General features: G+C 35.4%; 1 protein-coding gene across 1 annotated transcript in view; it reads right to left on the bottom strand.

The window, feature by feature from the left end:
• Positions 1 to 241: 241 nt before the first annotated feature.
• The window catches only part of LOC105749395 (zinc finger protein 239-like), a 28,501-nt gene continuing 2,460 nt past the window's right edge, over positions 242 to 26,282 (bottom strand). The window contains exons 2-3 of the mRNA XM_023496612.2: positions 18,111 to 18,236; positions 242 to 2,847 (exon numbers count right to left, since the gene is read on the bottom strand). Coding sequence (XP_023352380.1) covers positions 1,745 to 2,788 — 1,044 coding nt within the window. The 5' untranslated portion in view covers positions 2,789 to 2,847; positions 18,111 to 18,236 and the 3' untranslated portion in view covers positions 242 to 1,744. The remainder of the gene's footprint in view (positions 2,848 to 18,110; positions 18,237 to 26,282) is intronic.

Below are 26,282 nucleotides of genomic sequence, written 5' to 3'. Positions count from 1 at the left end.
CGGGTTATTTATACCTTCTGAATCCAATTCTCCCGGTGCAACAAGAGAACTGTTCAGTTCTGCACACATATACTGTATCTAGGATATACTGTAACCTATTTAACATGTATAGGACTGCTTGCCATCTGGGGGAGGGGATGGAGGAAGGGAGGGGAAAAATCGGAACAGAAGTGAGTGCAAGGGATAATGGTAAAAAATTACCTTGCCATGGGTTCTGTCAATAAAAAGTTGTTAAAAAAAAAAAAGAATATTCAATTCAATGAACATTTATTTAATACATATTTTTGTATCGACACTGGGTTGAGAACTGGAGATATGAAAATGATTTATTCATCTCCATTGATAACCTGCCCTCAAGGGGCTTACAATCTAATGGATACACACACACATACACACACACGTTTCTGTATCTGTGTGCCAGTGCATACACATATGCAGGCTATGGCATGTACATAAATATGACAAAATGTGACTGAAATAAAGGAGAGATTAAAACAAATATCTAGTAATCTCTATGGAGATCAGACATCATTTTCATGTTGGATTCAAGAATAGCTTCAGAGAGGGGGCAATCCTTAAAATGATTGTTTTTCACACTTGTCCCCAATTCTGAGTGGCCTCATTTTTATTGGGATGATTCAATGTCATTTATTATATAGTACTAGGATGTTCCACACTCTGTGCTGGCTTCAGGTGCTATATATTGATTCTGTCTCACTCAAACTTTGGCTATCCTCTCTCACTTCAACTTACATTCCTTTGAGTATTTCTATGTTTCTTCTCTCCTAAAAGCTTTCCTTTTTATCTTCTGACCCACTTCAATTCCATAATAATGTATAAGATGTTTGTGACTCTTATTTTTTTAATCTCTTCTCATTTTCTTCTCCATTTCAGTTTGATTCCTCTTCACAGGACAGAGATAATCCACGTTGATGAAGGCTGAAGAACAGATGAAGCCTTAGCTTTTATAGGGCCAAACAAATGGAAAAGGCTTTGAGAATAGTCCTCAAGATAACTCAAACTAAAGACTGAGGACCAATCAAATTAAATTGGAATGGCTCATTTTCACCAAATTGCTAAAAGGTAAGGAACACAGGGCAGGATTCTCAAAAAATCATCTACTCAATTGTAGAGCAAATAGGTTAAACTGTAGAGCAGCCAGATCTGTTCTGGTGAAGAAGGATACATAATGAAAAAAATTACAGAATCTTTAAGCATAAAAATACTCAAAGAAAACCCTGTAAGGTCAATGAAATAAGTATTAATAATTACTCACAATTTATGGAGTTGCAAACAGAAGCCAAGCAAATCAAAATAAGTTACTTAAAATGCTATACATTGGTAACAGATTTGGGACCAGAATTTAGTACCCTGAAGCTAAGTCTTTAGGAATCACTAGTCACTATTTCCACAGGACCATACTGCTGATAATGTTCTTTCCCCTCATCTCCCCTCAAATCGTAAGGCACTAATTCTATGGGAAGATTTTTGACAAATATGATGTCTTTGAAGACATGAAGAGGGTAAATTCTAAGTAAAAACTTTACACACTCATCCCATTTATCAAACAAAAACTATTTATTGAGGGTCTTTGTGCTTCTATAAATGGACAAGATGCTTTAGACAGATTCTGTCCTCAAATGGCTTACAATTTTTATGAAGTTGTGACCCCATGTGAATTAACTGGTGAATTTAACAAACTACAAATCTGACTAATACTTTCTATCACATTCCTTTCATGGGGTTACTTTCTAGTATGAATTCTTCGATGTTGAAGAAGTCCTGACCGCTGGTTAAAGGCTTTCCCACATGCATTACACACATAAGGTTTTTCTCCAGTATGAATTCTCTGATGCTCAATAAGGGATGAGCTCCGGCTGAAAGCTTTTCCACATTCATTACATTTATAGGGTTTCTCTCCAGTGTGTATTCTCTGGTGTTGAATTAATGTTGAGCTATGACTAAAAACTTTCCCACAATCATGACATTCATGTGGCTTCTCTCCAGTGTGAATTCTCTGATGATCTATAAGGTTTGAGCTCCGGCTGAAGGTTTTACCACATTCTATACATTCATAAGGTTTTTCTTTGGTGTGAGTTTTATGATGTTCAATAAGGTTTGAGCTCCTACTAAAGGCTTTTCCACATTCATTACACTCATAAGGTTTTTCTCCAGTGTGAATTCTCTGATGCTGAATCAGGGTAGAGCTATGACTGAAAGCTTTCCCACACTGACTACACTCATAAGGCTTCTCTCCTGTATGAATGCTGTGATGTTCCAGGAGAGTTGCACTCCGGCTAAAAGTTTTCCCACATTCTATACATTCATAAGGTTTCCACACAGCATTAGATTTTTGATATTCAAGAACTGAGCTCTTTTTGAATGACTTTCCATATTCATTATTTTTTAAAAGTTTCTTTGATGCATGGATTTTCTGATGCTTAATTAAATCTGAATTCTGTTCAAAGCTTTGGCCACATGTATCACCCTGATGAAACTTTTCTCCTATTTGAATTCTTGGATGTGGAAGAAGTTTGGAGTCAGGACTGAAGCTTTTCTCAAATTCATGATATTCTTGGGCTTTGTCTCCTAAAGCAGAAATTTTGTGGGTGACTGTTACTTGTCTACAATTGCTTTCTTGGGAAAAGGTCTTACTTGGTTTCTCCAGTATTTCAGTATTTCTCGACTGTTTCTCTAGCCTGCCTTCAAATTCACTGCCTTCTCCAAACTCAGGTCCCTGAGGGACATCTCCTGTGAGTTTTTCAAATTTCACTTCCTTTAATTGCATGTCTTTAAAAATGTCCTGTTTTGGAGTCAACACCTTGTTTTCATTTCTTGGCTCACAATCTGAAACAATTGACACAAAATGTAAATGTCAGTTTCTTGTACTTGGAGGAAGTGCCAGGGCAAGAACAGGACACTCCTAAAAAAGCAGACTGCTTCCAGGAGCAGATGGTGCTAACAGATCTCAAAATCATCCTCACAGTCTGGGGGAAGAGGATGAAAGAGAAGAATAGGGAAAACAGCTGAGAGAGAAGTGGCTGGCACACAGGGCAGGGGAGTCCAGACAGGAATTCAGGAAAATGGGGTAGAGGGTATCAGGGGACAGAAAAAATTATAGAAAAAGAAATGGTGGGCACAGATAACAAAGGGAATCCATAAAAGAAGATAAGAAGGGGAAGGAGGAGAGAAAGGAGGACACCAAAGGGAAGCCAAGGTTGGTAGGCACAGAGAGCAGGCAACAATGCAGAAAATGGAGAGAGCTTATTAAGGAGGGTGAAAAGATTGTGAAGAGGAAGAAGAAAGCATGGAACTGAGTCCAAAGAGGAATATTAAGGATAAAGAATATAAGGATATTTTTCCAGGCAAAAATAGGAGTTGGCTGAGGATGGAAAGATGAGCTTTCAGTGGGGAATGGTTTTTAGGAGATATTGTCGAGAGAGAAAGGGGAATAAATGGTATAATGACATTGAGAAGGTGAATGTCTGCAAACATGATTCTCAGAACCAAGTGAGTCTGGGGATGAAAAGGAGAGTTTCTGTCTGAACAGTCAAAGATACAACCCTATTAACAATAGCAATGAGAAGAGATATGTAGTTAAGATATATTACCTGCCTTCCATGATATAATGATTATTCATTTACACAGTATTTTAAAAAGCATCTTTCCCGTGAAATTTACAGTCTGGTAGAGGTCACCTTCTTTAGACATACAACCACTGGGATATAGAGCTCTCCCTCCTCCCCCCCCCCCTCACCCCTGCCCCTTCCTGCTTAAGCTCAGACCATCAGGTGAAGCTGAGGCATTTCTTATCTAGAAGCTTACTCCCTTCTTTATCTTCTGCCTTAGCTTCAAGATTTGAAAAGGGGAGAAACAGTGTACATCAACTAACCAGCAAGCATTTATTAAGTGCTCATCTAAGCACTCTGCTTAGTGGGGCACTACAAAGACAAAAGGGAAGCAGTGTCTGCTCTGGAGGCGCTTCTATCCTATCAGAGAGTGCTACAAGATGTGAGTGCTGTGGCTAGAGGGCACTGGACTTGTACCTCATTCGAAACCTGTCTCAGATACTTATTAGATATGGGTACCAGATGTGGGACTGAACTTCTCTGTGATTCAGTTTCTACATCTGAAAAATGGGGAAAGGGGAGCCCACAGTGCCAGGTTCACTGGTCTATCTATGATCCTAAATATAAACAAAATAAATACAATGTAATTTTGAGGACTGGGCACTAGCAGCTGGGGGGATCAGGAAAGGTTTCATATGGAAAGTGGCCCTAGCTGAATTTCAAAGGAAACAAAGGATTTGAAGAGAAGGTAATAAGGAAGGAAGGAATGCATTCTATGTGCGTGGGAGAGTCTGTGCACAGGCAAAGATCAGAAGCTGGAGTGTCTTGTGTGATGAATAGTTATAAAGCCAGTCTGACAGGACCAAAGAATGTGGAAGGAGGAGCCTTATGTAACAAAGCTTGATGCTCAAACTAGGGCCAGGTTAGGAAGAGCCTTCTAAGTCCAAGACAGGATTTCATATTAGATCCTAAAGATGTGGAGCTTATTGAGTGATGGAGAGAACAGACCTGTGCTTTAGCAGTTTTATGGAAAACAGGTAAAATAGGAAGAAGCATGATGAGGAAAATCTATTAGAAGATTTTTGTAATATCTCAAGTGAAAAGTGAAAAGAACCTGAACTAAGGTAATGTATGTGTGATGTACATTTGAAGAGTAATGAAGATAGAAACGACAAAATTTGGCAACTAACAGGATAAGTGGGGTGCATGATAGTGAGGAGTCAAGGACATTAACACTATGGTTGTGAATCTGGGTGAATGGAATGATGTCAAACCCTGGACAGAAATGGAAAAGAAAGGAATGCTTAAAATGGTGTGATACATAGCCTTTATGGGGGGATTTCAAAGGGTTCAGAAAAAGGATGGATAGTATTTCACTGACAGAAATTCTACACAGGAAATCAATCTAAGAAGAATGAGAAGCTCTCAAGAAGAAAATCTGAGAGGTGTAGAGAAAAAATTCTGATGAGCACAAAAATGGGGAATTATCTAAAGAGACTAATGTGCATTCAAAGGAAACTCACAGACCAACTTAGATGTTAAAACAGACACACATGGAAGATGGAAAGATAACAGAAGATGAAGACAAATACTTGGCATAATGCTCTAAGAAACTGTTGGGAATGCTAAAGCTCTGAATGAGACTAGAATGGCAGAAAAGCTAAGGATGAAGAGTGAGAAAAGGCCATTGGATTTGAACTGAGGTCATTATAATTTTGGAGAGAATAGATTTGGTGGGATAATGAGGTCAGAGGCTGCATTGTAAGAGACTGAAAAGAGTGAAAGGAGGGAAAGTGGAAGCAAGCATTCATTGTAGATGGCATCAAGAAGTTTAAACCACAAAAGGCAGAAGAGATGAAGGATGACAGTTAGGAGGGATGGAAAGATCAACCTAGGATTTTTTCATATTTATATTTTTAGGTAGTAAGGAAAAGGACAATAGACATTTAAAATAAGTGATAGAGTAAAGATGAAGAAGAGACAATCTGCTAAAGGAAACAAGAAGAGGTGGGATGGCTTGAGCAGGTAAGAGGGTTAGCCTACAGAGTAAGGAGTGAGATAGGTAGAAGGAGAATAGCAGAAGTCATCTGGCAATAGATAAGGATGAGGGTAAAAAAAAAAAAAACTTACAATGAGTGGGCTCAATTTTTTCTGTAAAATGAGGTAAGGGTCTTATATTATTTGAAGGGGAGATGTTTAAGGAAGGATAAAAAAGTTTGTTAGAACTGTTAGTAGTAACAGTGTTACTACTGGGCTTATATCCCAAAGAGATCATAAAGAAGGGAAAGGGACCTGTATGTGCACGAATGTTTGTGGCAGCCCTTTTTGTAGTGGCTAGAAACTGGACTGAATGGATGCCCATCAGTTGGAGAATGGCTGAATAAATTGTGGTATATGAATATTATGGAATATTATTATTCTGTAAGAAATGACCAACAGGATGATTTCAGAAAGGCCTGGAGAGACTTATACGAACTGATGCTGAGTGAAATGAGCAGGACCAGGAGATCATTATATACTTCAACAACAACTGTATGATGACCAGTTCTGATGGAGCTCGCCATCCTCAGCAACGAGATCAACCAAATCATTTCTAATGGTGCAGTAATGAACTGAACAGCTACGCCCAGAGAAAGAACTCTGGGTGATGACTAAAAACCATTACATTGAACTCCCAATCCCTATATTTATGCCCACCTGCATTTTTGATTTCCTTCACAAGCTAATTGTACAATATTTCAGAGTCTGATTCTTTTTGTACAGCAAAATAACAGTTTGGTCATGTATACTTATTGTGTATCTAATTTATATTTTAATATATTTAACATCTACTGGTCATCCTGCCATCTGGGGGAGAGGGTGGGGGGGTAAGAGGTGAAAAATTGGAACAAGAGGTTTGGCAGTTGTTAATGCTGTAAAGTTACCCATACATGTAACCTGTAAATAAAAGGCTATTGAAAAAAAAAAAAGATTAATAAAAAAAAAAAAAAAGAACTGCTGCTGTGGAGAGTGAGATAGTGAGTTGATAAGGGAGTTATATTCCTATATATTATATAGGAATTCTTAGAAGCAGTGAGAGCCCAGTTAAGGTTATATAATATAAATTTGCAGCAGAACTAGTCAAAATGGCTTACTTCTGTTTAGCAATATTATTGAAAAGCTAAGGTGGCAAATGGTGATTTGCTCAGCCATATGACTAGTAAGTATCTAGGGCAGGATTTGAATTCAGGCCTTTTTGACTATAAGTTCAGCACTTTATTACTTCATCTCTTAGTTACCAATAATCTTTGGTTTGAAAAGGATAAAAATTACTAATAGGTAACTGATACCCAGGAGAAGTAGGGAGACATGAGAGAATATTTAAATACCTTGTTTCACAATGCCTAGGTGTCAATCCATGATACTGAAAGTTATAACTGCTAAGATACTGTGGTGACCTTTGAAAGATTTCAGAGAATGAGAGAAATGCTACAAGTCTGAAGTAGGGCAATCATTGGCCTTATTTTCAAATAAATGGAAGTACAGCCTGCAAACTATAGTCCTGTGAGTTGGAATTTGATTTCTGGCAAAATTTTAGAAGCTATCATTGTCTGAGTTCTTGTGGCCTCTGCTCAAGTAATTCCTTATTGTAGGAATAATTAACAAACAATTAGAAAACGAAACACTGATCACAAAAGTGTAACATAATTTCACCAAAAAGCAGGTCATACTTTTTGATTAAGCACAGTTCCTCTTCTGAGAGTATTACTAGATTGGCAGATCAAAGGAATACTATAGACATAGTTTATCTAAGTTTTAGCCAAGAACTTAAAAGATTTTTTTCATGCCCCAGAGGGAGCAGTGGTTGGAAATTACAAAGAGACAGATTCAATTTGAAGAACAGAAAAACTTGTGACATAGCAAGGATACACAAATGGTAGGTGTCCAAAGTAGGTTTTGGACTGTGTACATCTTTTATCTGTTCAGTTCTTCCCTGATCTATCAAACTCATTTTGTCTTTGTAAAGTTGTCTTGTGTATCTTGATGAGTTAATGTCCAAACATTTGATCCATTGTCATTTCTATAAGATCATTTCTCTAACAGCTTCTCTTGATTCTTGGTATTTGGAAATGCAGTCTGGCAAGTGAGGATTTTATATCTAAAATCAAAACTTTTTGATTGACTTGTCTAGAGTTTTCAAGGCATGTTATCTATAAGCAAAGATACTATAACATCTTCACTGCTGATGGTTACACATTCAATTTCTTTTTCATGACTTATTATTGAATACTTGTTAGTATTTCTAATATTTGTTAAATAGAAACAGGAAGAGTAACATTCCTGTTTAACATTGGTTTTTAATGGAGATGCTTCTAGTCTTTCTCTATTCCATATAATATGAGTTATGAATTCAGAGACATTTTTATCATATCCTGGAAAGATTCTATTCACACATTTGTAAATGTTTTCAAAGACAAATAAATTGTTTTATGTAAAGTCTTGTAATAATGTGATCATATGGTCTTTTTTCTTTTGTCGATAAGATTATATTGATTTGTTTTCCCAGTATCAAATTACCCCTTCATTCCACATGTAAAATCTTCAAATGCCAAAAGAAAAAAAAAGGCATAGAAAAACTTCTTAATATTTAGAGTTACCCAAAGTACAATGGCATGCTCAGAAGATAAAATGGATCTGAGCATTTGTGTGTGTGTCTGAAAACTCTGATCTAGACTTCTAACTTTTTCTGAAAATTTACATGCTCAGTGCTTATAAAACCAGAGACTAACCACAGAAGAATATCCTCACTACTAACTAAAATTAAAACCCTCTTCCTGAGCCCTTCATTCCTTTCCCTTTCCCCAAGTCTAAGACATTGCTCCAGAAGTCATCTCCAGCTAATCTATCTTCAGTCTTGTCCTTTCCTAGTTCCTACTCATCTACCTACAAATATTCATACATCTTTTCCATCCTAAGAAGAAAAAAGAAAACCTTTAACCCTTTTAGATCTTCCTTCACTGCTGAATTCTTTTCAAATTGATCTACAATCCAGTTTCAAATCCACTGGCTTCTTTTCAGGTTTCATCTTCTTTGCCCAGTCTAAAGCTTCTGACACTGCTTGAAATTCCCCTCCTTCTGGATCCTTTTTCTCCCCTTGTCTTCAGGGAAATCATTATTTCTTATTTTCTGTTTCCTATTTTTCTAAGAACTTTCCATCTGACCATAGCTCCTTCCTTTTTAATAACTCTTCACTTCTTTTACTTAACCTTAATGTGAATGTTCCTCAAAATTCTTTCTCCTTTGGTAATTCCACTGACTCTCAAAGTTTAACTCTCAAAACGTACCTTTAGCCTTGATTTCAGAATTCCAATTTCCAAATATCTATAGTATATCTCCATATGCTCCCCAAACTGAAATTATATTACCCCTTTATTCTGCTCTCATTGTTTATATCATATTTTACCTCATCTTCCACATTCAAAATCTCTCATTGTTTTCTCTTCCTCATCTCTCATATCCTGTAGGTTATCAGGTCTCAATCAATTCTATCTCCACAACATATCTGTCATTTCTACTCTAAGTCTACCAGCACCACCTGCCTAAAATATTTCAGTAGTCTCCTAAAAGGTCTTTTTACTCTCCCTCCCTACTTTCAATCTTTTCATCATGCCACAAGAATAATCTCTTATATATCTAGTAATTTTGCTACTTTGCTCAAAAAGTTTTAGTGCCTCCCAAATAAAGTTCAGATACTTCCACCTGCCGTTGAAAGCCTTTCAATATCTATTACTATCTTACCTTTTCAGCCTTATTTTATATTACTCCTTTCTATATATTTCATAGGTTCCAGCTAAATTGGATAACTGTCTTCAAAATAAATACTGGACTTTACCATTTTGCTCATACTCTTTCCTATACATACTCTTTTTTCCTCTAAGTATTAATGTTTATTTATATATATAATAATTACATATGATATTTATATACATATTTCTTACCTATATCTTCTTACCTCCATAGAGATCTTAACTCAAATGCCACCCCATTCAGGATGCTTTCCCTCATTCCCCCCAACCATTGATACCTCCTCCCCTCATTCCTTGTCATCAATGATTTCCTTCATCTGACTGTACCTAGTTTTTTTGTTTTGCACTTCTCTAATATACTTATAAAATACTGTGAAGTACAAATATTGGATTACATTATGAAGACAGGGATCATATATTATTTTAACTTTGTTATTCTCCTAATGCCTAGTATAGAATACAGTCCTTATTAATTGCCTCTTGAATGAATGTATGGACTCTGGACAGTCTAGAGCCTTAAGGCATAAGTGATTATAATGGTGAAGAATATTATTGAGAAATCTGGAAGGGGCTAGCTATAGCAATAAGAGCTGAGAAAGAGATTAAAGGAATAAGAATAGGTAATGAGGAAGCCAAATTATCACTCTTTGCCGATGACATGATGGTATACTTAGAGAACCCCAGAGATTCTGCTAAAAAGTTATTAGAAATAATCCACAACTTTAGCAAAGTTGCTGGTTATAAAATAAACCCACATAAGTCATCAGCATTCTTATATATCACTAACAAAATCCAACAGTCAGAGTTACAAAGAGAAATTCCATTTAAAGTAACTACTGATAATATAAAATATTTAGGAATCTATCTGCCAAGGGAAAATCAGAAACTTTATGAGCAAAATTACAGACCACTTTTCACACAAATTAAGTCTGATCTAACCAATTGGAAAAATATTAAATGCTCTTGGATAGGGCGAGCAAATATAATAAAGATGACAATATTACCTAAACTAATCTATTTATTTAGCGCTATACCAATCAGACTCCCAAAAAACTATTTTAATGACCTAGAAAAAATAACAACAAAGTTCATATGGAAAAACAAAAGGTCAAGAATTTCAAGGGAATTAATGAAAAAAAAATCAAATGATGGTGGCTTAGCTGTACCAGATCTAAAATTATATTATAGAGCAGCAGTTACCAAAACTATTTGGTATTGGCTAAGGAATAGATTAGTTGATCAGTGGAATAGATTAGGTTCAAGGGATAAAACAGTCAACAAATATAGCAACCTAGTCTTTGACAAACCCAAAGATCCCAGCTTTTGGGATAAGAACTTACTGTTTGATAAAAATTGCTGGGAAAATTGGAAACTAATATGGCAGAAACTAGGCATTGATCCATACTTAACGCCGTACACCAAGATAAGGTCAAAATGGGTTCATGACCTAGGCATAAAGAATGAAATTATTAATAAATTAGAGGAACATAGGATAGTTTACCTCTCAGACCTGTGGAAGGGGAAGGTCTTTATGACCAAAGCAGAACTAGAGATCATTACTGATCACAAAATAGAAAATTTCGATTATACCAAACTGAAAAGTTTTTGTACAAACAAAACTAATGCAGACAAGATTAGAAGGGAAGCAATAAACTGGGAAAATATTTTTACAGTCAAAGGTTCTGATAAAGGCCTCATTTCCAAAATATATAGAGAATTAACTCTAATTTATAAAAAATCAAGCCATTCTCCAATTGAAAAATGGTCAAAGGATATGAACAGACAATTCTCAGATGAAGAAATTGAAACTATTTCTAGTCATATGAAAAGATGCTCCAAGTCATTATTAATCAGAGAAATGCAAATTAAGACAACTCTAAGATACCACTACACACCTGTCAGATTGGCTAAGATGACAGGAAAAAATAATGATGATTGTTGGAGGGGATGCGGGAAAACTGGGACATTGATGCATTGTTGGTGGAGTTGTGAACGAATCCAACCATTTTGGAGAGTAGTTTGGAACTATGCTCAAAAAGTTATCAAACTGTGCATACCCTTTGATCCAGCAGTGTTACTACTGGGATTATATCCCAAAGAGATTATAAAGAAGGGAAAGGGACCTGTATGTGCACGAATGTTTGTGGCAGCCCTTTTTGTAGTGGCTAGAAACTGGAAACTGAATGGATGTCCATCAGTTGGAGAATGGCTGAATAAATTGTGGTATATGAAAATTATGGAATATTACTGTTCTGTAAGAAATGACCAACAGGATGATTTCAGAAAGGCCTGGAGAGACTTACACGAACTGATGCTGAGTGAAATGAGCAGGACCAGGAGATCATTATATACTTCAACAACAATACTAGATGATGACCAGTTCTGATGGATCAGGCCATCCTCAGCAACGAGATCAACCAAATCATTTCTAATGGAGCAGTAATGAACTGAACTAGCTATGCCCAGAAAAAGAACTCTGGGAGATGACTAAAAACCATTACATTGAATTCCCAATCCCTATATTTATGCACACCTGCATTTTTGATTTCCTTCACAAGCTAATTGTACAATAATTCAGAGTCTGATTCTTTTTGTACAGCAAAATAATGTTTTGGTCATGTATACTTATTGTGTATCTAAGTTATATTTTAATATATTTAACATCTACTGGTCATCCTGCCATTTAGGGGAGGGGGTGGGGGGGGGTAAGAGGTGAAAAATTGGAACAAGAGGTTTGGCAATTGTTAATGCTGTAAAGTTACCCATGTATATATCCTGTAAATTAAAGGCTATTAAATAAAAAAAAAAAAAAAAAAAAGAGAAATCTGGAAGGGGAGCAGAATCTTGTGATGACCACATTGAGGCTGTATTCCAAAGGGGCAATGATATGATATGGGGCAAAGCTAGTAGAGATTCCAACACTACACCAAGGATTGTCATCTTAATCTCCTATTGCTATGTATAGTCCTGGGACCTGAGGATCATTAGGAGCATGAAGAAGCAAGGGGGAAAGAAGTTAAGTTTGAAGCAGAAAACACACGATTTCTATTTCTATTTGGCTTCAAGAAGGAAGCAGAGCTCATGGCCCCAGTTTCAGCTCCATCAGACTCCCTAGTTCTGCTCTCAAGAAAAAAAGACAGAAGATATCAAAAAGGAGCCAAGAGATACCATATCAATGGAAGATCCAGGTTTCCATGTATTCAGGAAGATATATGGCAGCTTCCTTCAAATGATCCTCATTTGATTCTGATCTTAGAAAAAAATCATCCTTACAATAAGAGCTATGCAGAAGCTGCAGGGATTAATTATTTAGGAGGTTGTTCAAATTTCATTTCATTAGAGGCATTCCAGCAAAGGTTGGATGACTGGATTTCTGCGTTGGTAAAAGTTAGACAAGATGGTCTCTGAGGTCTCTTTGAAATAGGAGATTCTATAAAGATAAGTCCTGCTTTAAGAAAGCTGTGCCATCAAGATAAGCATTTTCACTCTTTTTGTTGTTGTTTGCTTGCATTTTATTTTGCTTCTCTTTTTTTCTTGTGTGGCACAATAATTGTATAAATATGTATGCATATATTGGATTTAACATATATTTCTATCATGTTTAATATATATTGGACTACTTGCTATATAGGTTGAGGATGTGGGAGAAAGGGGGGAAAATGGAACACAAGATTTTGCAAGGGCTAATGTTGAAGAATTGTCTATGCATATGTTTTGAAAAATAAAAGCTTTAAAAAAAATAAAATAATAAAAAAGGAAGCTTTGACACATTGTCTACTTTCTCAATGGATGAAAGGAGAAGCTGAAGGAAAAGAAAACTGAAACTTAAAATTTAAAAAAATGTTTAAAAATTCTATAATCCTCCAAAACAAAAGAATGCTGTAACTTATGTAAATAAAATACACATGTAGTATGAAACAAGAGGATAAAGGCACAGGAGAAGTCCAAGCAAAAATTTAAGGATAGTCTAAGGAAGGAAAGATCACTTTTCAGGAGAAGAACCAGAGAAACAACTTGAGGAGATTCTAATGACTAATAATATGCCAAACAAGTGTAATTCTTTTTCTATATGACTATGTACTACATATCTTAAGACAGTTCTTTTCCCACAAATCTTTTCTCTTCTTTGGTCTAAACATCCTATTTTTTTTTTAATTTTGTACATGGAATAATATGGAACTATGCCCAAAGGGTTATCAAACTGTGCATGCTCTTTGTTCCAGCACTTTCACTACTGGGTCTGTATCCCAAAGAGATAGATCATAAAAGAGGGGAAAAGAGCCACATGTGCAAAAATGTTTGTGGCAGCCCTTTTTGTAGTAGCAAGGAACTAAACACTGAGTGAATGTCCCTCATGGAGAATGGCTGAATAAGTTATGATATATAAATGTAACAGAATATTATTGTTCTATAAAAATGATGATCACACTGATTTTAGAAAAGCATGGAAAGACTTATATGAACGGATCCTGGGTGAAGTGAGCAAAACCAAAAGAACACTGTATATAGTAATAGCAAGATTATGGGATGACCAACTGTGATGGACTTGGCTGGTGATTCAAAACAATTCCAATAGACTGGGGATGGAAATTGCCACTTGCATCCAGAAACAGAACAATGGAGACTGAATGTAGATCAAATCACCAGTATTTTCACCTTTTTTGTTTGTTTTTTTCTTTCTTGTGTTTTTCCTTTTGGTTTGATTTTTTTGCACAGCACAACAAGGAAATATGTTTAAAAGGATTGCACATATTTAACCTGTATCAGATTGCTTGCTAACTCGGGGAGATGGAAGATAAAAAAGGGAAGGAGAAAAATTTGGAGTACAAAGTCTTATAAAAATGAATGTTGATATATTTTTACTATGTTTAACATATATTGGATTACTTGCCATCTAGGGGAGGGGATGGGGGGAAGGGAGGGAAAAATTGGAACACAAGGTTTTGCAAGGGTCAATGGTGAAAAATTATCCATGCATATGTTTTGAAAATAAAGTTTTAATAAATCAATCCAGCCTCAAATGCTAAAAAAAAATTGAAAACTATGTATTTGGAAAACATGTATTTGAAAAAATAAAGTAATATTGAGAAAGATGCTTTTAAAAAATTCTCACCAGTAGGGTCTTCAAACACCTTCATCATCCTAGTTATCTCCTATGAACTCATCCATTAACATCCCTTCTAAAATGTGATACTACTAAGTGAGCTCAATACTCTGGAAAAGGTCTCTGTGGGGCTAAGTATAGTGGATCCATCCCTTCCCTTGCTCTGGACATAATATTTCTACTAATATAGTCTGAGACCATGTTCATTTTGGAGGATTTCAACCATAAAACTGACTTATTGAGCTTGTACTCCATCAGAAGGCCCAGGTATATTTCATATGAACTGCTTTCTACCAAGAATACAAGTACAACTTAAACTTATATAGTAGATATTTTTAATTTAAGTTTCCATGTATACATGAACATACATATACAAATATTTTGTCTCCCCAGACCAGTGATTTTGTTGATAAAGAGAATAAAAATCTTTGTACCAACACAGATCAATAAATCAGTTGGAGTTGCCTATTGCACTAAAAGGATGAGTGACCTTCTTAGGGTCAATCACATAGCTAGTATATATTAGAGGCAAAATTTGAATCCAGGTCTTTTTGACTAAGGCTGAGCCTCTATCATGTTATACAGCCTCTCGTTTTTCTTTATCCTTATTTCATTTTGTCAGTTTTAGCCCACTATTCTATTCTGTGAACATCTTTCTGAATCTTTAAAGAAACCAAACAATGTATTAGTAATCTGCCCCATTTTGAGGCCAATTTCAAATTAGCTAACAAACACAACAACCTCCCATTATATTTTATACCTATAAATAAACATTTATTAAGCTCCCACTATATACCATGCATTATACATCTAATTAGAAATGTTTATTGGACAGGTATAGTTTTGAGGCTACAAATTTAAATTTCAGATGATTCCTAAAAAGGAATCACTGATGTTACCTGGGTGCACAGTGGTGCTGATCTTTATGTCAGGAGGACCTGAACACAAATCCTGTCTTCCTAGTTTATGTGATACTGAACAAGTCACTTAACCCCTCATTGACCCAGGCAATTATCTAAGATTATAAATGGGAAAATAGTTGCTATGGTATTCTGACAAAGTATTTCCTAACCAGAAGCCCCCATAACCATTGAATTCCACTGCCCTGAACAACAAAAAAAATTAAACATAAGGCATTAAAAGATAATGATCATCTCCATCAAAGAACTGATGAAGAAAGTGAAGTTCTTGAGGAAGGAATACTCTCAGTGAGGACCAGTCAAGTACACAAAGGAAGGAGAAACCAGGGAAGAAAACGCAACTGCTATCACAACAGAAAAGGGAGGAGTGGGTGTCTATGATATGTTTCAGAGATGTCCAGTGGAGTGAGGCCCAGAAAAAGGCAATTGAATTTGCTAACTGGCCTTAGAAAGAACAAGTTCAGCATTAGCATCATAGGTGGAGAATATGCTGAATTAGTAAATGTTCTAAAAGGAAGCAAGCAAGATATTAATAGAACTTAGAATACTTGAACAATTTCAGGAATCTTATTTAATATAGAATATTGATGTTTTAGAAAAAAATTATGAAATCTCTTTCAATGGAATAGGGAGAAAAATATCATTTCTGGTCATATAGGAAACCCAATATGTCTCTTGTGATTCTATCCTAATGTATCCTAGCATCTTTATTTTGACACCTCCTAAAAAACTTCCTGGCTTTCAATTTTCTACAGTACAGTCTCTGTGTGAATTGATATACTAATTGGCATGGTATTCAAGGTACTCCCAAAATCATCCTCAATCTACTCTAACTGCATTTCCATTATTCCTTGATATGAACAAATTCCAGAATAACAAATTCCAGAATAACAGACATGAAATAGAAAAGTGATGTGATAACACTGAATTTGGCCTCTGAGCACCTCTTCATATTCTAGCTATGTAGTTTATGTGGGGAAGATCCCAAAGCAAAGATCTCACCACATTATTACCTTGTTCAAGATATCCCTTTTATTTCTAAGAAAAATACAAATTCTTTTTTGACACTTAAAGCCCTTGGTAATCTGACTCCAACTTACTTTCCAGAATTATTTCACATCATGCTTCAGCCAAATGGCCAATTTATTGTTTCCATTTACAAAAATCTTCCATCTATGTCCTTACAAAGTTTGCCCATCATACCAGCATCATTCTTCTTTTCACCCCTCTCTCTTAAAACTTTCTGCTCCCTTCAAGGTTCAGTTTAAGTATCATCTCTTTCAAAAGGCTTTTCCTAATTCTTCTGGTGGTTAGTGACTTCCCTTCCCAACTACTCCTGCACTTTTTATTTATAGACTATATCTTCTTTTGGGTGAAGGTGTTATATTCCTCTCAATAGAATAAAAGTTCCTTGAGGGACTATCTGGCTTTTGTCTTTGCATTTCCAGAATCTATGGACATGTCACTCCCCACCCCCACCTCTGCACAGTACAGTGTCTGGCACAAAGAGAAGACATTTAGAATGCTTGTGGAGTGATTGAGTAGGCAGTACGATCTGAAACAAATAACTCCACCTCTCTGGGTGTCAATTTTCTCAACTACAGAATGAGGATTTGGAACATATTATCTTTTAAGTCTTGTCTAGTTTTACAAATCTACAATCCTATGATTGATGAACAAGATATCTTTGCAAAAAAACTTGAGGAGAAAAGTCTACAGTAGGTAGTCAACTTTTGGTACTTATTCTCTAGATTTCATTCCAAATAACAAAATAATATCAAAGAGGGTCTAGAAATTTTAATAAAATATTTATTATGGGCAGAACATTGGGATGGATGCAAAAATGTCCTTCTCCCTATGAAGGGTATATAGTGAGAAAGGATGTGGGGGGATGATATATTCATAGTTATAATACAAAATCATACAAGGTATATGCCCAAGAATGGTAACAAGCACACTCCTTTGTGAGGTCTGGGAAGGCAAACTTCCGAGGAAGCAACATTTGAGCTCATCAACAGGCAAAGGACAGATCATTTCAGACAAAGAACAGCTTTTAAGATATGTTTGGGACATGGAGCAAAGTCCAATTTGGCCAAAGCATGGCATAAAGAAGAATGCTATTTAATAAGGCTAGAAAGGTAGGTGCTCAACTATGAGAACTTTCAATGTTAGATAATGAATTTGCACTTTCAGTGGGCAACAGGGAGCCATTAATAGCTTTGAATACTAGTTGTCATGATTAGATCTTTGCTTAAGAAATATTAATAAGCCATTAATAATGGAAATTAGGATGCTGCAAAGGTGCTTTTAAATTTTGAAGTTATCAAGCAACATATCTATGGTCCTCCTTCTCCTATCTCAGTATAGAAAAGAGTTCAGAGTAAGGGAAAAAAGATAGCAGGAAGTCCTGAAGAGGTAGAAGGTCCTTCTCCTCGACAATCCTTTTTCAGTCAATGATACCACTACCTTTGCAATGTCTCTTGATTTAACCCATGATACTCATAAAAAGTAATCCATTAGACCATATAGCACCCATATCACTGGAGCTATTGTAGTATAACAGCATCTGACCTAGTTTCTGACTTTAGATTCCTAGGTTGTCAGCCTGGATCACTGCAATGATGTTTTTCCCCCTTCTATAATAATAAGGGATGTGTGTCTTCTAAAAGGGTTTGGTTTTCCATATAAGTGGGAAACAATGAAAGAAGTGCAACATGTGGCCCCAACCTACCTGTTTCCAGTTTTATTTCCTGATACTCTATAGTGAAAGAAACATGCTCTTGCAGTCAGGAGACCTCAGTCTGAATACTGTCAGACATTTACTGAGTGACCACAGCAAATCCCTTCACCTCTGCACCTGTAAAAAGGAAATAACAGTACTTACACTATCAGATCATCTATAGATAGTTATGAATTAACCAATTAACTGGTATTTTTTATTTCCCTACTACGTGCCTGGCAGTCTGCTCAGTAACTGAGGAGTTAAATTTTTTAAATTAAAATTTTTTTAAAAATTAAACAATCCCTCTTCTCAAGGAGCCTATATATTGAGGGGAGAAAGCATGTATATACACATAAATATGTGTATGCAGAATAAGTACAAGGTAGTTAGGAGGAAAGGTACTAGTAAATGGCAGACAGGAACTAAGTCTTAGAGGAACAGATAGGATTCTATGAGGCAGATATAAAGAGGAAGGGCATTCCAGATATAGGGGACAGTAAATGAAAAGATAGATGAATAATGATATCTTTAATAGAATTAGGGAAGTCTGTAACAGGTATACATTTAGAGAAGATCATGAATTTTGTTTTATAAGTTAGTTTGAGATATCTGTAAAAGATGAGATGTTAAGTGCTTTACAAACCTTAAAGCATTAAAAAAAAATGCTAGGTATAATTATTATGGCCCCAGGATATAGTTTGAAATATCCTATTACTCACTGTCACTTGGTGCTATAGAACTAAATTTCAGGGAAGAGGTAGAAGTTGATGTAATACAGAGCATTGGGAGGCACATGCCTCCCATTAGTAAGCCAAGATATAGATAAAGGGTTGACAAAGAAAACAGAAACATTTCTGATCAAGATGGGCTGAATAAATAGAAGCAGAACAGCCAAATTTCCTCACATGTAATCCAAAAAGGATAAAACAAAAGAGAGCAAATCCAAACAATAATTTAAAAAGAAATACTTGTATTCAGACTGTAGCTAATGGAGCCACATCCAGAAACCTACATATAGACTAAAGAGGGGGCCAGTCAAATTTCCTGGTGAGGAAGATTTAAGGAGCTTTAGACAAGAAAACCATCCAACGTACCACAGAAATGAAGGAGTACAGGGCTTAAATAAGCACGTTCCAAAGCAAAGTGGCAAAGCTCAGAGAAGACCTAATCAGTCTACAACCACCACCAATGGCTCTGAAGGTCTGTAACTCTGACTTGAACAGCCCCTGACAACCTTGAAAAGATCAGATCTTTGTACTCAGAAAATACTCGTGAATTTGGGCTCTGTCACCACTTCTCAGAATAAAGCAACTGGAAGGGAATGTAAAATGAAGTTTTATGTTCTAGCAGGAGACCCAAGTGAAATCTTAATTTTTTAAAATTTTGTTTGTTTGTTTGTTTAGGCAATTGGGGTTAAGTGACTTACCCAGGGTCACACAGCTAGGAAGTCTTAAATGTCTGAAGCTAGATTTTGAACTCAGGTCCTCCTGACTTCAGGGCTGGTGCTCTATTCACTGCGCCACCTAGCTGCCCCCGAATTTCTAATGCTTTCAAAGGTCATATAGGGAGTTAAATAGTCAAAAAAAGGGCCTAGGAATGGTCTTATTCTGTCTTGATATTCACTGAAGAAAATCAAGAAAAGAAAAAAAGATACATTAGGATAGGGAAGAAAGCAGGAGAAAAGAATCAGAGATAGGCAATAGAATACTATTTGCATAGAACAGAGAACAAGCTAGTTTGGCTGGACAGTAAAGTATAAGAAGGGGAATAATTTTTAAGGAAGATAGAACTCTAGGTTGAAGACACTTAGCAAAGAACTTTTAAAGCTAAAAAGAAAAATTTATATTTCACTATACACTTGAAACATAGATACCCACAAAGTTAAAATAAGAGGCCAGAACAGAATTTAGGGTAATCATCATGATCTCAAACAAAAATATAGTAAAAATAGACATGATTAAAAGGGAGAAACAGGGGAAATGATTTAGGCTTAGAGGCATTATAGAAAATGAATTAGTATTAATACTTTATATGTATATATTTATAACAGTATCAAGAAACTTAATCAATTTACACAGAGAAAGAGATAATAAAATTATAATTGGGGATATCAGTATACCTCTTCTAGACTTTGGCTAAGTCTTACAAGAACAATTACTCACAAATTAGATATGAATAAGTACACAACACCCAGGAGTAAATTACCATAGTTTGATAATCTAGTGTTTGATAAATTCAAGGATTCAAACTTCTGGGACAAGAACTCTCAATTTGATAAAAACTGCTAAGAAAAGTGAAAAGCAGTTTGGCAGAAACTAGGTATAGACCAATATCTCACAAATACCAAGATGAAATCAAAATGGGCACATGATTTTGACATAAAAGGTGATGCCACAAGCAAATAAGGGAAGTATAAACTAGTTTACCTATCAGAGCTATGGTTAAGAAAAGAATTTATGACAAAACAACATAGAGAATATTATGGGATGAAAAATGGATAATTTTGATTATATTAAATTAAAAAGTTTTTGCAAAAACAAAGCCAATGCAACCATGATTAAAAGAAAAACAGAAAACTAGGGGGAACATTTTTACAGCAAGTTCATGACTCAAACCTACAGAGAACTGAGTCAAGTTTATAATAAAAGTCATTCTCCTTGAAAAATGGACAAATGATATGAACATGAAGTTTTTAGAAGAAGAAATCAAAGCTATCTAGAGTCAGGAAAATGTGCTACTGATTACAGAAATACAAATGAAAACAATTCATACCCATCAGATTGGCTAATATGACAGAACAAGAAAATGAGAAATATTGGAGGGATGTGGAAAAATAGAGTTGTGACCTAATTTAACCATTCTGGGAATTCATTTGAAACTATGTGCATACCTTTTGACCCAACAATAGCACTACTAGGTCTGTCTTCCAAAGAGATTATTAAAAAAAAAAAAAAAAAAAAAAAAAAGGAAAAGAACTTAAATGTACACAAATAATTATAGCAGCTTTTTGTGGTGACAAAGAACTAAAAATTGAGGGGATACCCATCAACTGGAGAATGGTTAAACAAGTTGTAGTATATGAATGTAATAGAATACTATTATAAGAAATGATGATGCTTTCAAAAAAATTAGAAAGACTTTCATAAACACTGATGCAAAATAAAGTGAACAGACTCAGAATCAAAATATTGTACACAGTAACAACAATATTGTATGATGATTATATGTGAATGACTTAGCTATTTTCAGGAATACAATAAGTTAATTCTGAAGAACTAATAATGAAAAATGCTTTCTAACTCTTAAGAACTAATGGAAGCTGAATACAGATTGAAGCATACCTTTAAAAACTATATGATTGGGGGTATGTGTTTTCTTTTACTACATGACTAACATGGAAATATGTTCTGCATGACTACATATATATAAGCCTATATTAAATCACTTGTCTTCTCAATAGATGGGAAGAAGGGAAAAAATAGAATTCAATTTTTTAAAATGTTAAAATTATTTATATATAACTGAGAAAAAAAGAATAAAAAGAAAATGATGAGACAACACAACAAACTTTAGGGATATGGCCAAAGTATTCCTTAGGGGAAAATTAGTATTACTAAATACTTTCATTAATAAAGAAAAGAGATTAAATGAGAATATAATTGAAATAACTTGAAAATAAAAATTTAAAACTACCCAATAAACACCAAAACAGAAATTTGAAAATCAGAGATATTAACAAAATCAAGTTTTTTTTTAAAAAGGAAAAAACTAAAATAGCTAACTAGTTAACTAAACTGATTTAAGAGGAAAACCAAAACACTGATATCAAAAATAAAGAGAATTCACACCAAATCAAAGAGAAATAAAGATTATCAGAAATTATTTTGCCAAATTAAAATGTCCAGATTAATAGATAAAAATACAGAATGTCAAATATCTGAAAAATGAAACATATTACGTAAACTGTTTCCAAAAGTTTTTTTAAAAGGCTCATACTTAATTCCTTCTGTGATACAAATATGATTTTGATACCTAAACTAGTAACACAGTAGAGAAAGAAAATTAAAGGACAATATCCATAGCGAAAGCTATTGTTCAGTAGTTTCAGTCATGTCTGACACTTTGTTACCCTATTTAGGACTTTCTTGGCAAAAATACTTAAATGGTTTTGCTATTTCCTTCTCTCTAGCTCATTTGACAGACAAGGGATTGGGGCAAACAAAGTTAAGTGACTTACCTAAAGTCACACAGCTAATTAAGGGTCTGAGGTCAAATTTGAACTCTGGAAAATGTCTTCCTGACTCTAGGCCCAACATTCTATCCATTGTGTCCCCCAGCTTCCATTAATGAATACTGATGCTGTAATATCAAATATTAGCAAATGGGTTATAACGTAGTAAAAAAATTTCATATCATGAGAATGGATTTATATTGTAAATGTAAGTAGGCTGCTTTAATATTATGAAAACTCTGAATAATAACATGTTAGAAAGCATGATAAAAATTACATATTAGCGGTTGCCAAAAAAAAAAAAATTTTATAAAATACATTCCATTCTTGTTAAAAATGCTTAAAAGTATAGGAATAATGGACCTTTCCTTAATGACAAATAGTGCCAATCTAAAACTATTATTTCAAATTATTGGAATACATGGGAGTTGTTGGAAGACACAGGAGCCAGTGGCTGCAGGAGATACAACCCAGACCTGTAGAATGGATCTCCTTTTGTGAAAGGATGATACAAGGAGACTGAGAGGCAGTTGCTGCCCTCTAACCTCTCTGACTGAGAAGCCATAGAATTGTCTGATTTCTCTCCTCTTATATGGTGCCTGAACGTGGATATAAGTACAAGAATTACAAGAAGAACCAGCAGTGTTCCAGAGCTGTTCATGAGAAGGATCCTTCCAGAGTTCCTTTAGGGGAAGGAAAGGAAGAAGAGCCCAGGTGAGACTTTTTTAGTAGGGTAATTAAATGGGCCAACACATCAAAGGGCTGAGCCAGGAGACTGATGAGAGACTTAAATGCCTGTTCTGACCACAGTCGTCTTCCCCTTTTGAAAGTTTGCCTCCATAATAAGAGCAACACCTGCTACAACCATCCAGAGGTGATAGTGCTGCTTGCATCCCTCAGTGTGCGGACATGCTGTGTGGGGAAATAGCAAAAAACAAAAAATGAGGAATTGTTAAGGGACAGGTCAATTCTCTGAGAGCCTCCACAACTGTGAATCATAACATCTGAAGGAGTTGCAGGACAGCCTTTGCTGACACAAGTGTTGCAGACTGGGAATGAGATAAATTGGAGGCAGAGGGAAGAGGAGAAGGTCAGAAAACGCAAAGGCCTCTCAGTCAGAGAGGTCAGAGAACAGCAACTGCCTCTCAGTCTCCTTGTATCCTCCTCTCACAAGAGGAGATCCATTCTGCAGGTCTGAGTTGGATCTCCAACAGCCATTGTCAGGTGGCTCCCTGTATTCCAACAGCTCCCATGTATTTCAACATCAAATCACCAAAAATTAATAAGATGCAAAAATTAAAACTCCTAGTTTCATGTACTGGACTACCTGCCATCTAGGGGAGGGAGTGGGGAAAAGGAAGGGAAAATTTAGAACAGAAAATTTTGCAAGGGTCAATGTTGAAAAAATTACCGATGCATGTTTTGTAAATAAAAAGCTATAATAAAAAAAAAAAAAACCTCCTAGTTTCTCATTTATCAGATTGGCAAAAACAGAAAGATGAATTTTATTGGAAACACTGTTGGTAGAGTTGTGATTTATCCAGTCTTTCTAAAATGCATTTTGGAACTAAATCCCAAAAGTCAATAAACTAACTTTTTGTCTCAGTACAACTATCCAACATTATGTATAAAACAGTCACAGAAGATCTATTTGTGTAACAAAGTATTATATGTTATTGTAGAGTTGTGTCTGACTCTTTGTGATCCCATCTGGAGTTTTCCTCCCATTTCCTTTTCCAGCTCATTTAATAGATGAGAAAACTCAGGCAAAGGAACCACATCTGAACTCAGGTCTTCTTGATGCAAAGTCCAGTTCTCTATCAACTGCACCATCTAATTGCTTTACTATAAATTAAGTGGGTGTCTATCAATTGGGGAATGAATATGATGGAACAGTACAAGTAAAAAATAATGAAATAGATGGCTTCAGGGAAAACTGGGAAGAAATTTGATCAATGAAATGACCAAACCTTATACTTTAAGAAACTGTTAATATATTATCCATCTCCTGACTGAGAGAGGTAATGGTCTCAAAGTGCTAAATTAAATATATATTTTTAAGGCAAGGCCATTGTATTTATTTTGCATGTCACACTTTTATTAGAAGAATTTTGTTTTTTCTTTGTTTTCAGCTGGGAAGCTGGAGGGAAAAAGAGGTTAGCAATCAATGTAGGGGGAGGGTGAAGAAGGGTCACTGAATCATTTAAAATGTACAAAAGCAAAAAGAAGTTTGGGAGGAAACATAGATGAGCAGAGCAGTCCTGAAAATAACAGTGAATTTATTATATGCTTAACAGGAAAAGCAGGCTGTATGTAATAAAGATTCACAATTTCTTATCTTCTCCCTTTTTCTATATGGAAATGCTCAGTCTATTTGGTGTTTAAGTTCTGAATTTTTAAAACCAAATTTTAACTCTCAGACAACTGAGAAGTCAAATAAGCAATAGAAGAATCAAGAGAAATGATGAACTGGAAAGAATTGCAAGAAATAATGAAAAATGAGCATAAACAAGAGACTATTATATATAGTCTATGTGTAAAATGGTGGCCTTCTCTAGTATAAAGTGGGGAAGGAGGGAGGCGATTTGGAACTTAAAAATGTAATTTTAAAAAAGCACATGTAATTGGTTTTGGAAAGCAGAAAGTTTGCCTCATCAAAGACTAAAAGAAAGGAAAAGAATAAGAAATGTTATTGGGTTTCTATAAAAGGAGAGGAGGAAATTAATGAAAAATGTCTTATGGTTTCTCAGGGAATTAAGAGGTGACATACTCAGCTGAAATGGAAGAGATCTGGGAAGTCTGAAAAGACTCAAATCGGGAAGCTTCTTAGTAAGCACCTACTATATCAATGGACTGTCTTATGTTCATTTGATCCTCCCAAGTATCATGGAAGGTAGGAGCTATTATCCCTATTTTACAGTTAAAGAAACTGAGGCAGGCAAGGTTAATGATTTGTCTAGGGCTACATATCTAAGGCCAGAAGCCTACTTAGCTATCTCTATGTACAAACAAGATATATTCAAGGAAAACTGGAGATACTTTTATGAAGGTTAGGAAAAGCTTCTTACATTAGGTTTAATTTTAAGTGATGCCTGAGAGAATCCAGGGGTAGAGGCAAAGAGGAAGAGAGTTTCAAGTATTGGGGACACCCAGTGAAAAGGCAATGAATTGGAAGCTCAAGTATTATGTATAAGTAACAGCAAGGAAGCCACAGTGACTGGATGGGGGTGTGGAGGGGCAAGCAGAGGAGAGATGTGTAAGAAAACTGGAAAGGCAGGAGACCAGGTTATAGATGGCATTAAAAGTCATTTTTATATTTTAACTTGGAAACAAGAGAGAGGCAGCTGAATTAATCGGATATGAGTGTTGATATAATCAATTTGGTAAGATTTGTAGAAGTGTTTGTGGGGAGCGAAATAGGAAATCAATAGGCAAAGAATAAGGGAAATGCCTTCCTTATGGTGAAGGGATAATAAAAGGTCGAAGAAACTATTGTAAATGTAAAAGTTCTAGATAAATGTGACCTATTTATTATTCTGTGTGATTCCATATTCAGATCAATCTCCTGAATATCCTCCTAGCTCTTCCCCCAAAATATGTTACTCCCACTTTCATTCAAACCTTGGTTTCTTCCCTGGAATGCCCTACTTTTTCCTTTCTATATTCTGCCTTTTCTTAAATTTAAATCTAGATAAAGTTCCAGACAGCCTTCATAATAATTCATTTATACAATTTTAAAGTTTTACAAAATGTTTTCATTATGCCTTACTGGCTCCTTCCTCAATTTTCTTTTGTCCTGACTTTATTTGTATTTGTCTTTGACAAAGGGATTGGGATGGGTTTTTTTCCTTCAAAACTCCAATTCCCAACAAGATGACATGCATATAGTAGGCCTTTAAGGAATTTTGGGCAGATTTAGACTTTTCCCCCATTATATCTAGAGGTATACT

The sequence above is a fragment of the Sarcophilus harrisii genome, chromosome 1 (assembly GCF_902635505.1).
Source record: "Sarcophilus harrisii chromosome 1, mSarHar1.11, whole genome shotgun sequence".
In the NCBI taxonomy this organism is placed as follows: domain Eukaryota; kingdom Metazoa; phylum Chordata; class Mammalia; order Dasyuromorphia; family Dasyuridae; genus Sarcophilus; species Sarcophilus harrisii.
The sequence above is the reverse complement of the archived record's forward strand: the minus strand, read 5'-3'. Positions and strand labels throughout refer to the sequence as shown.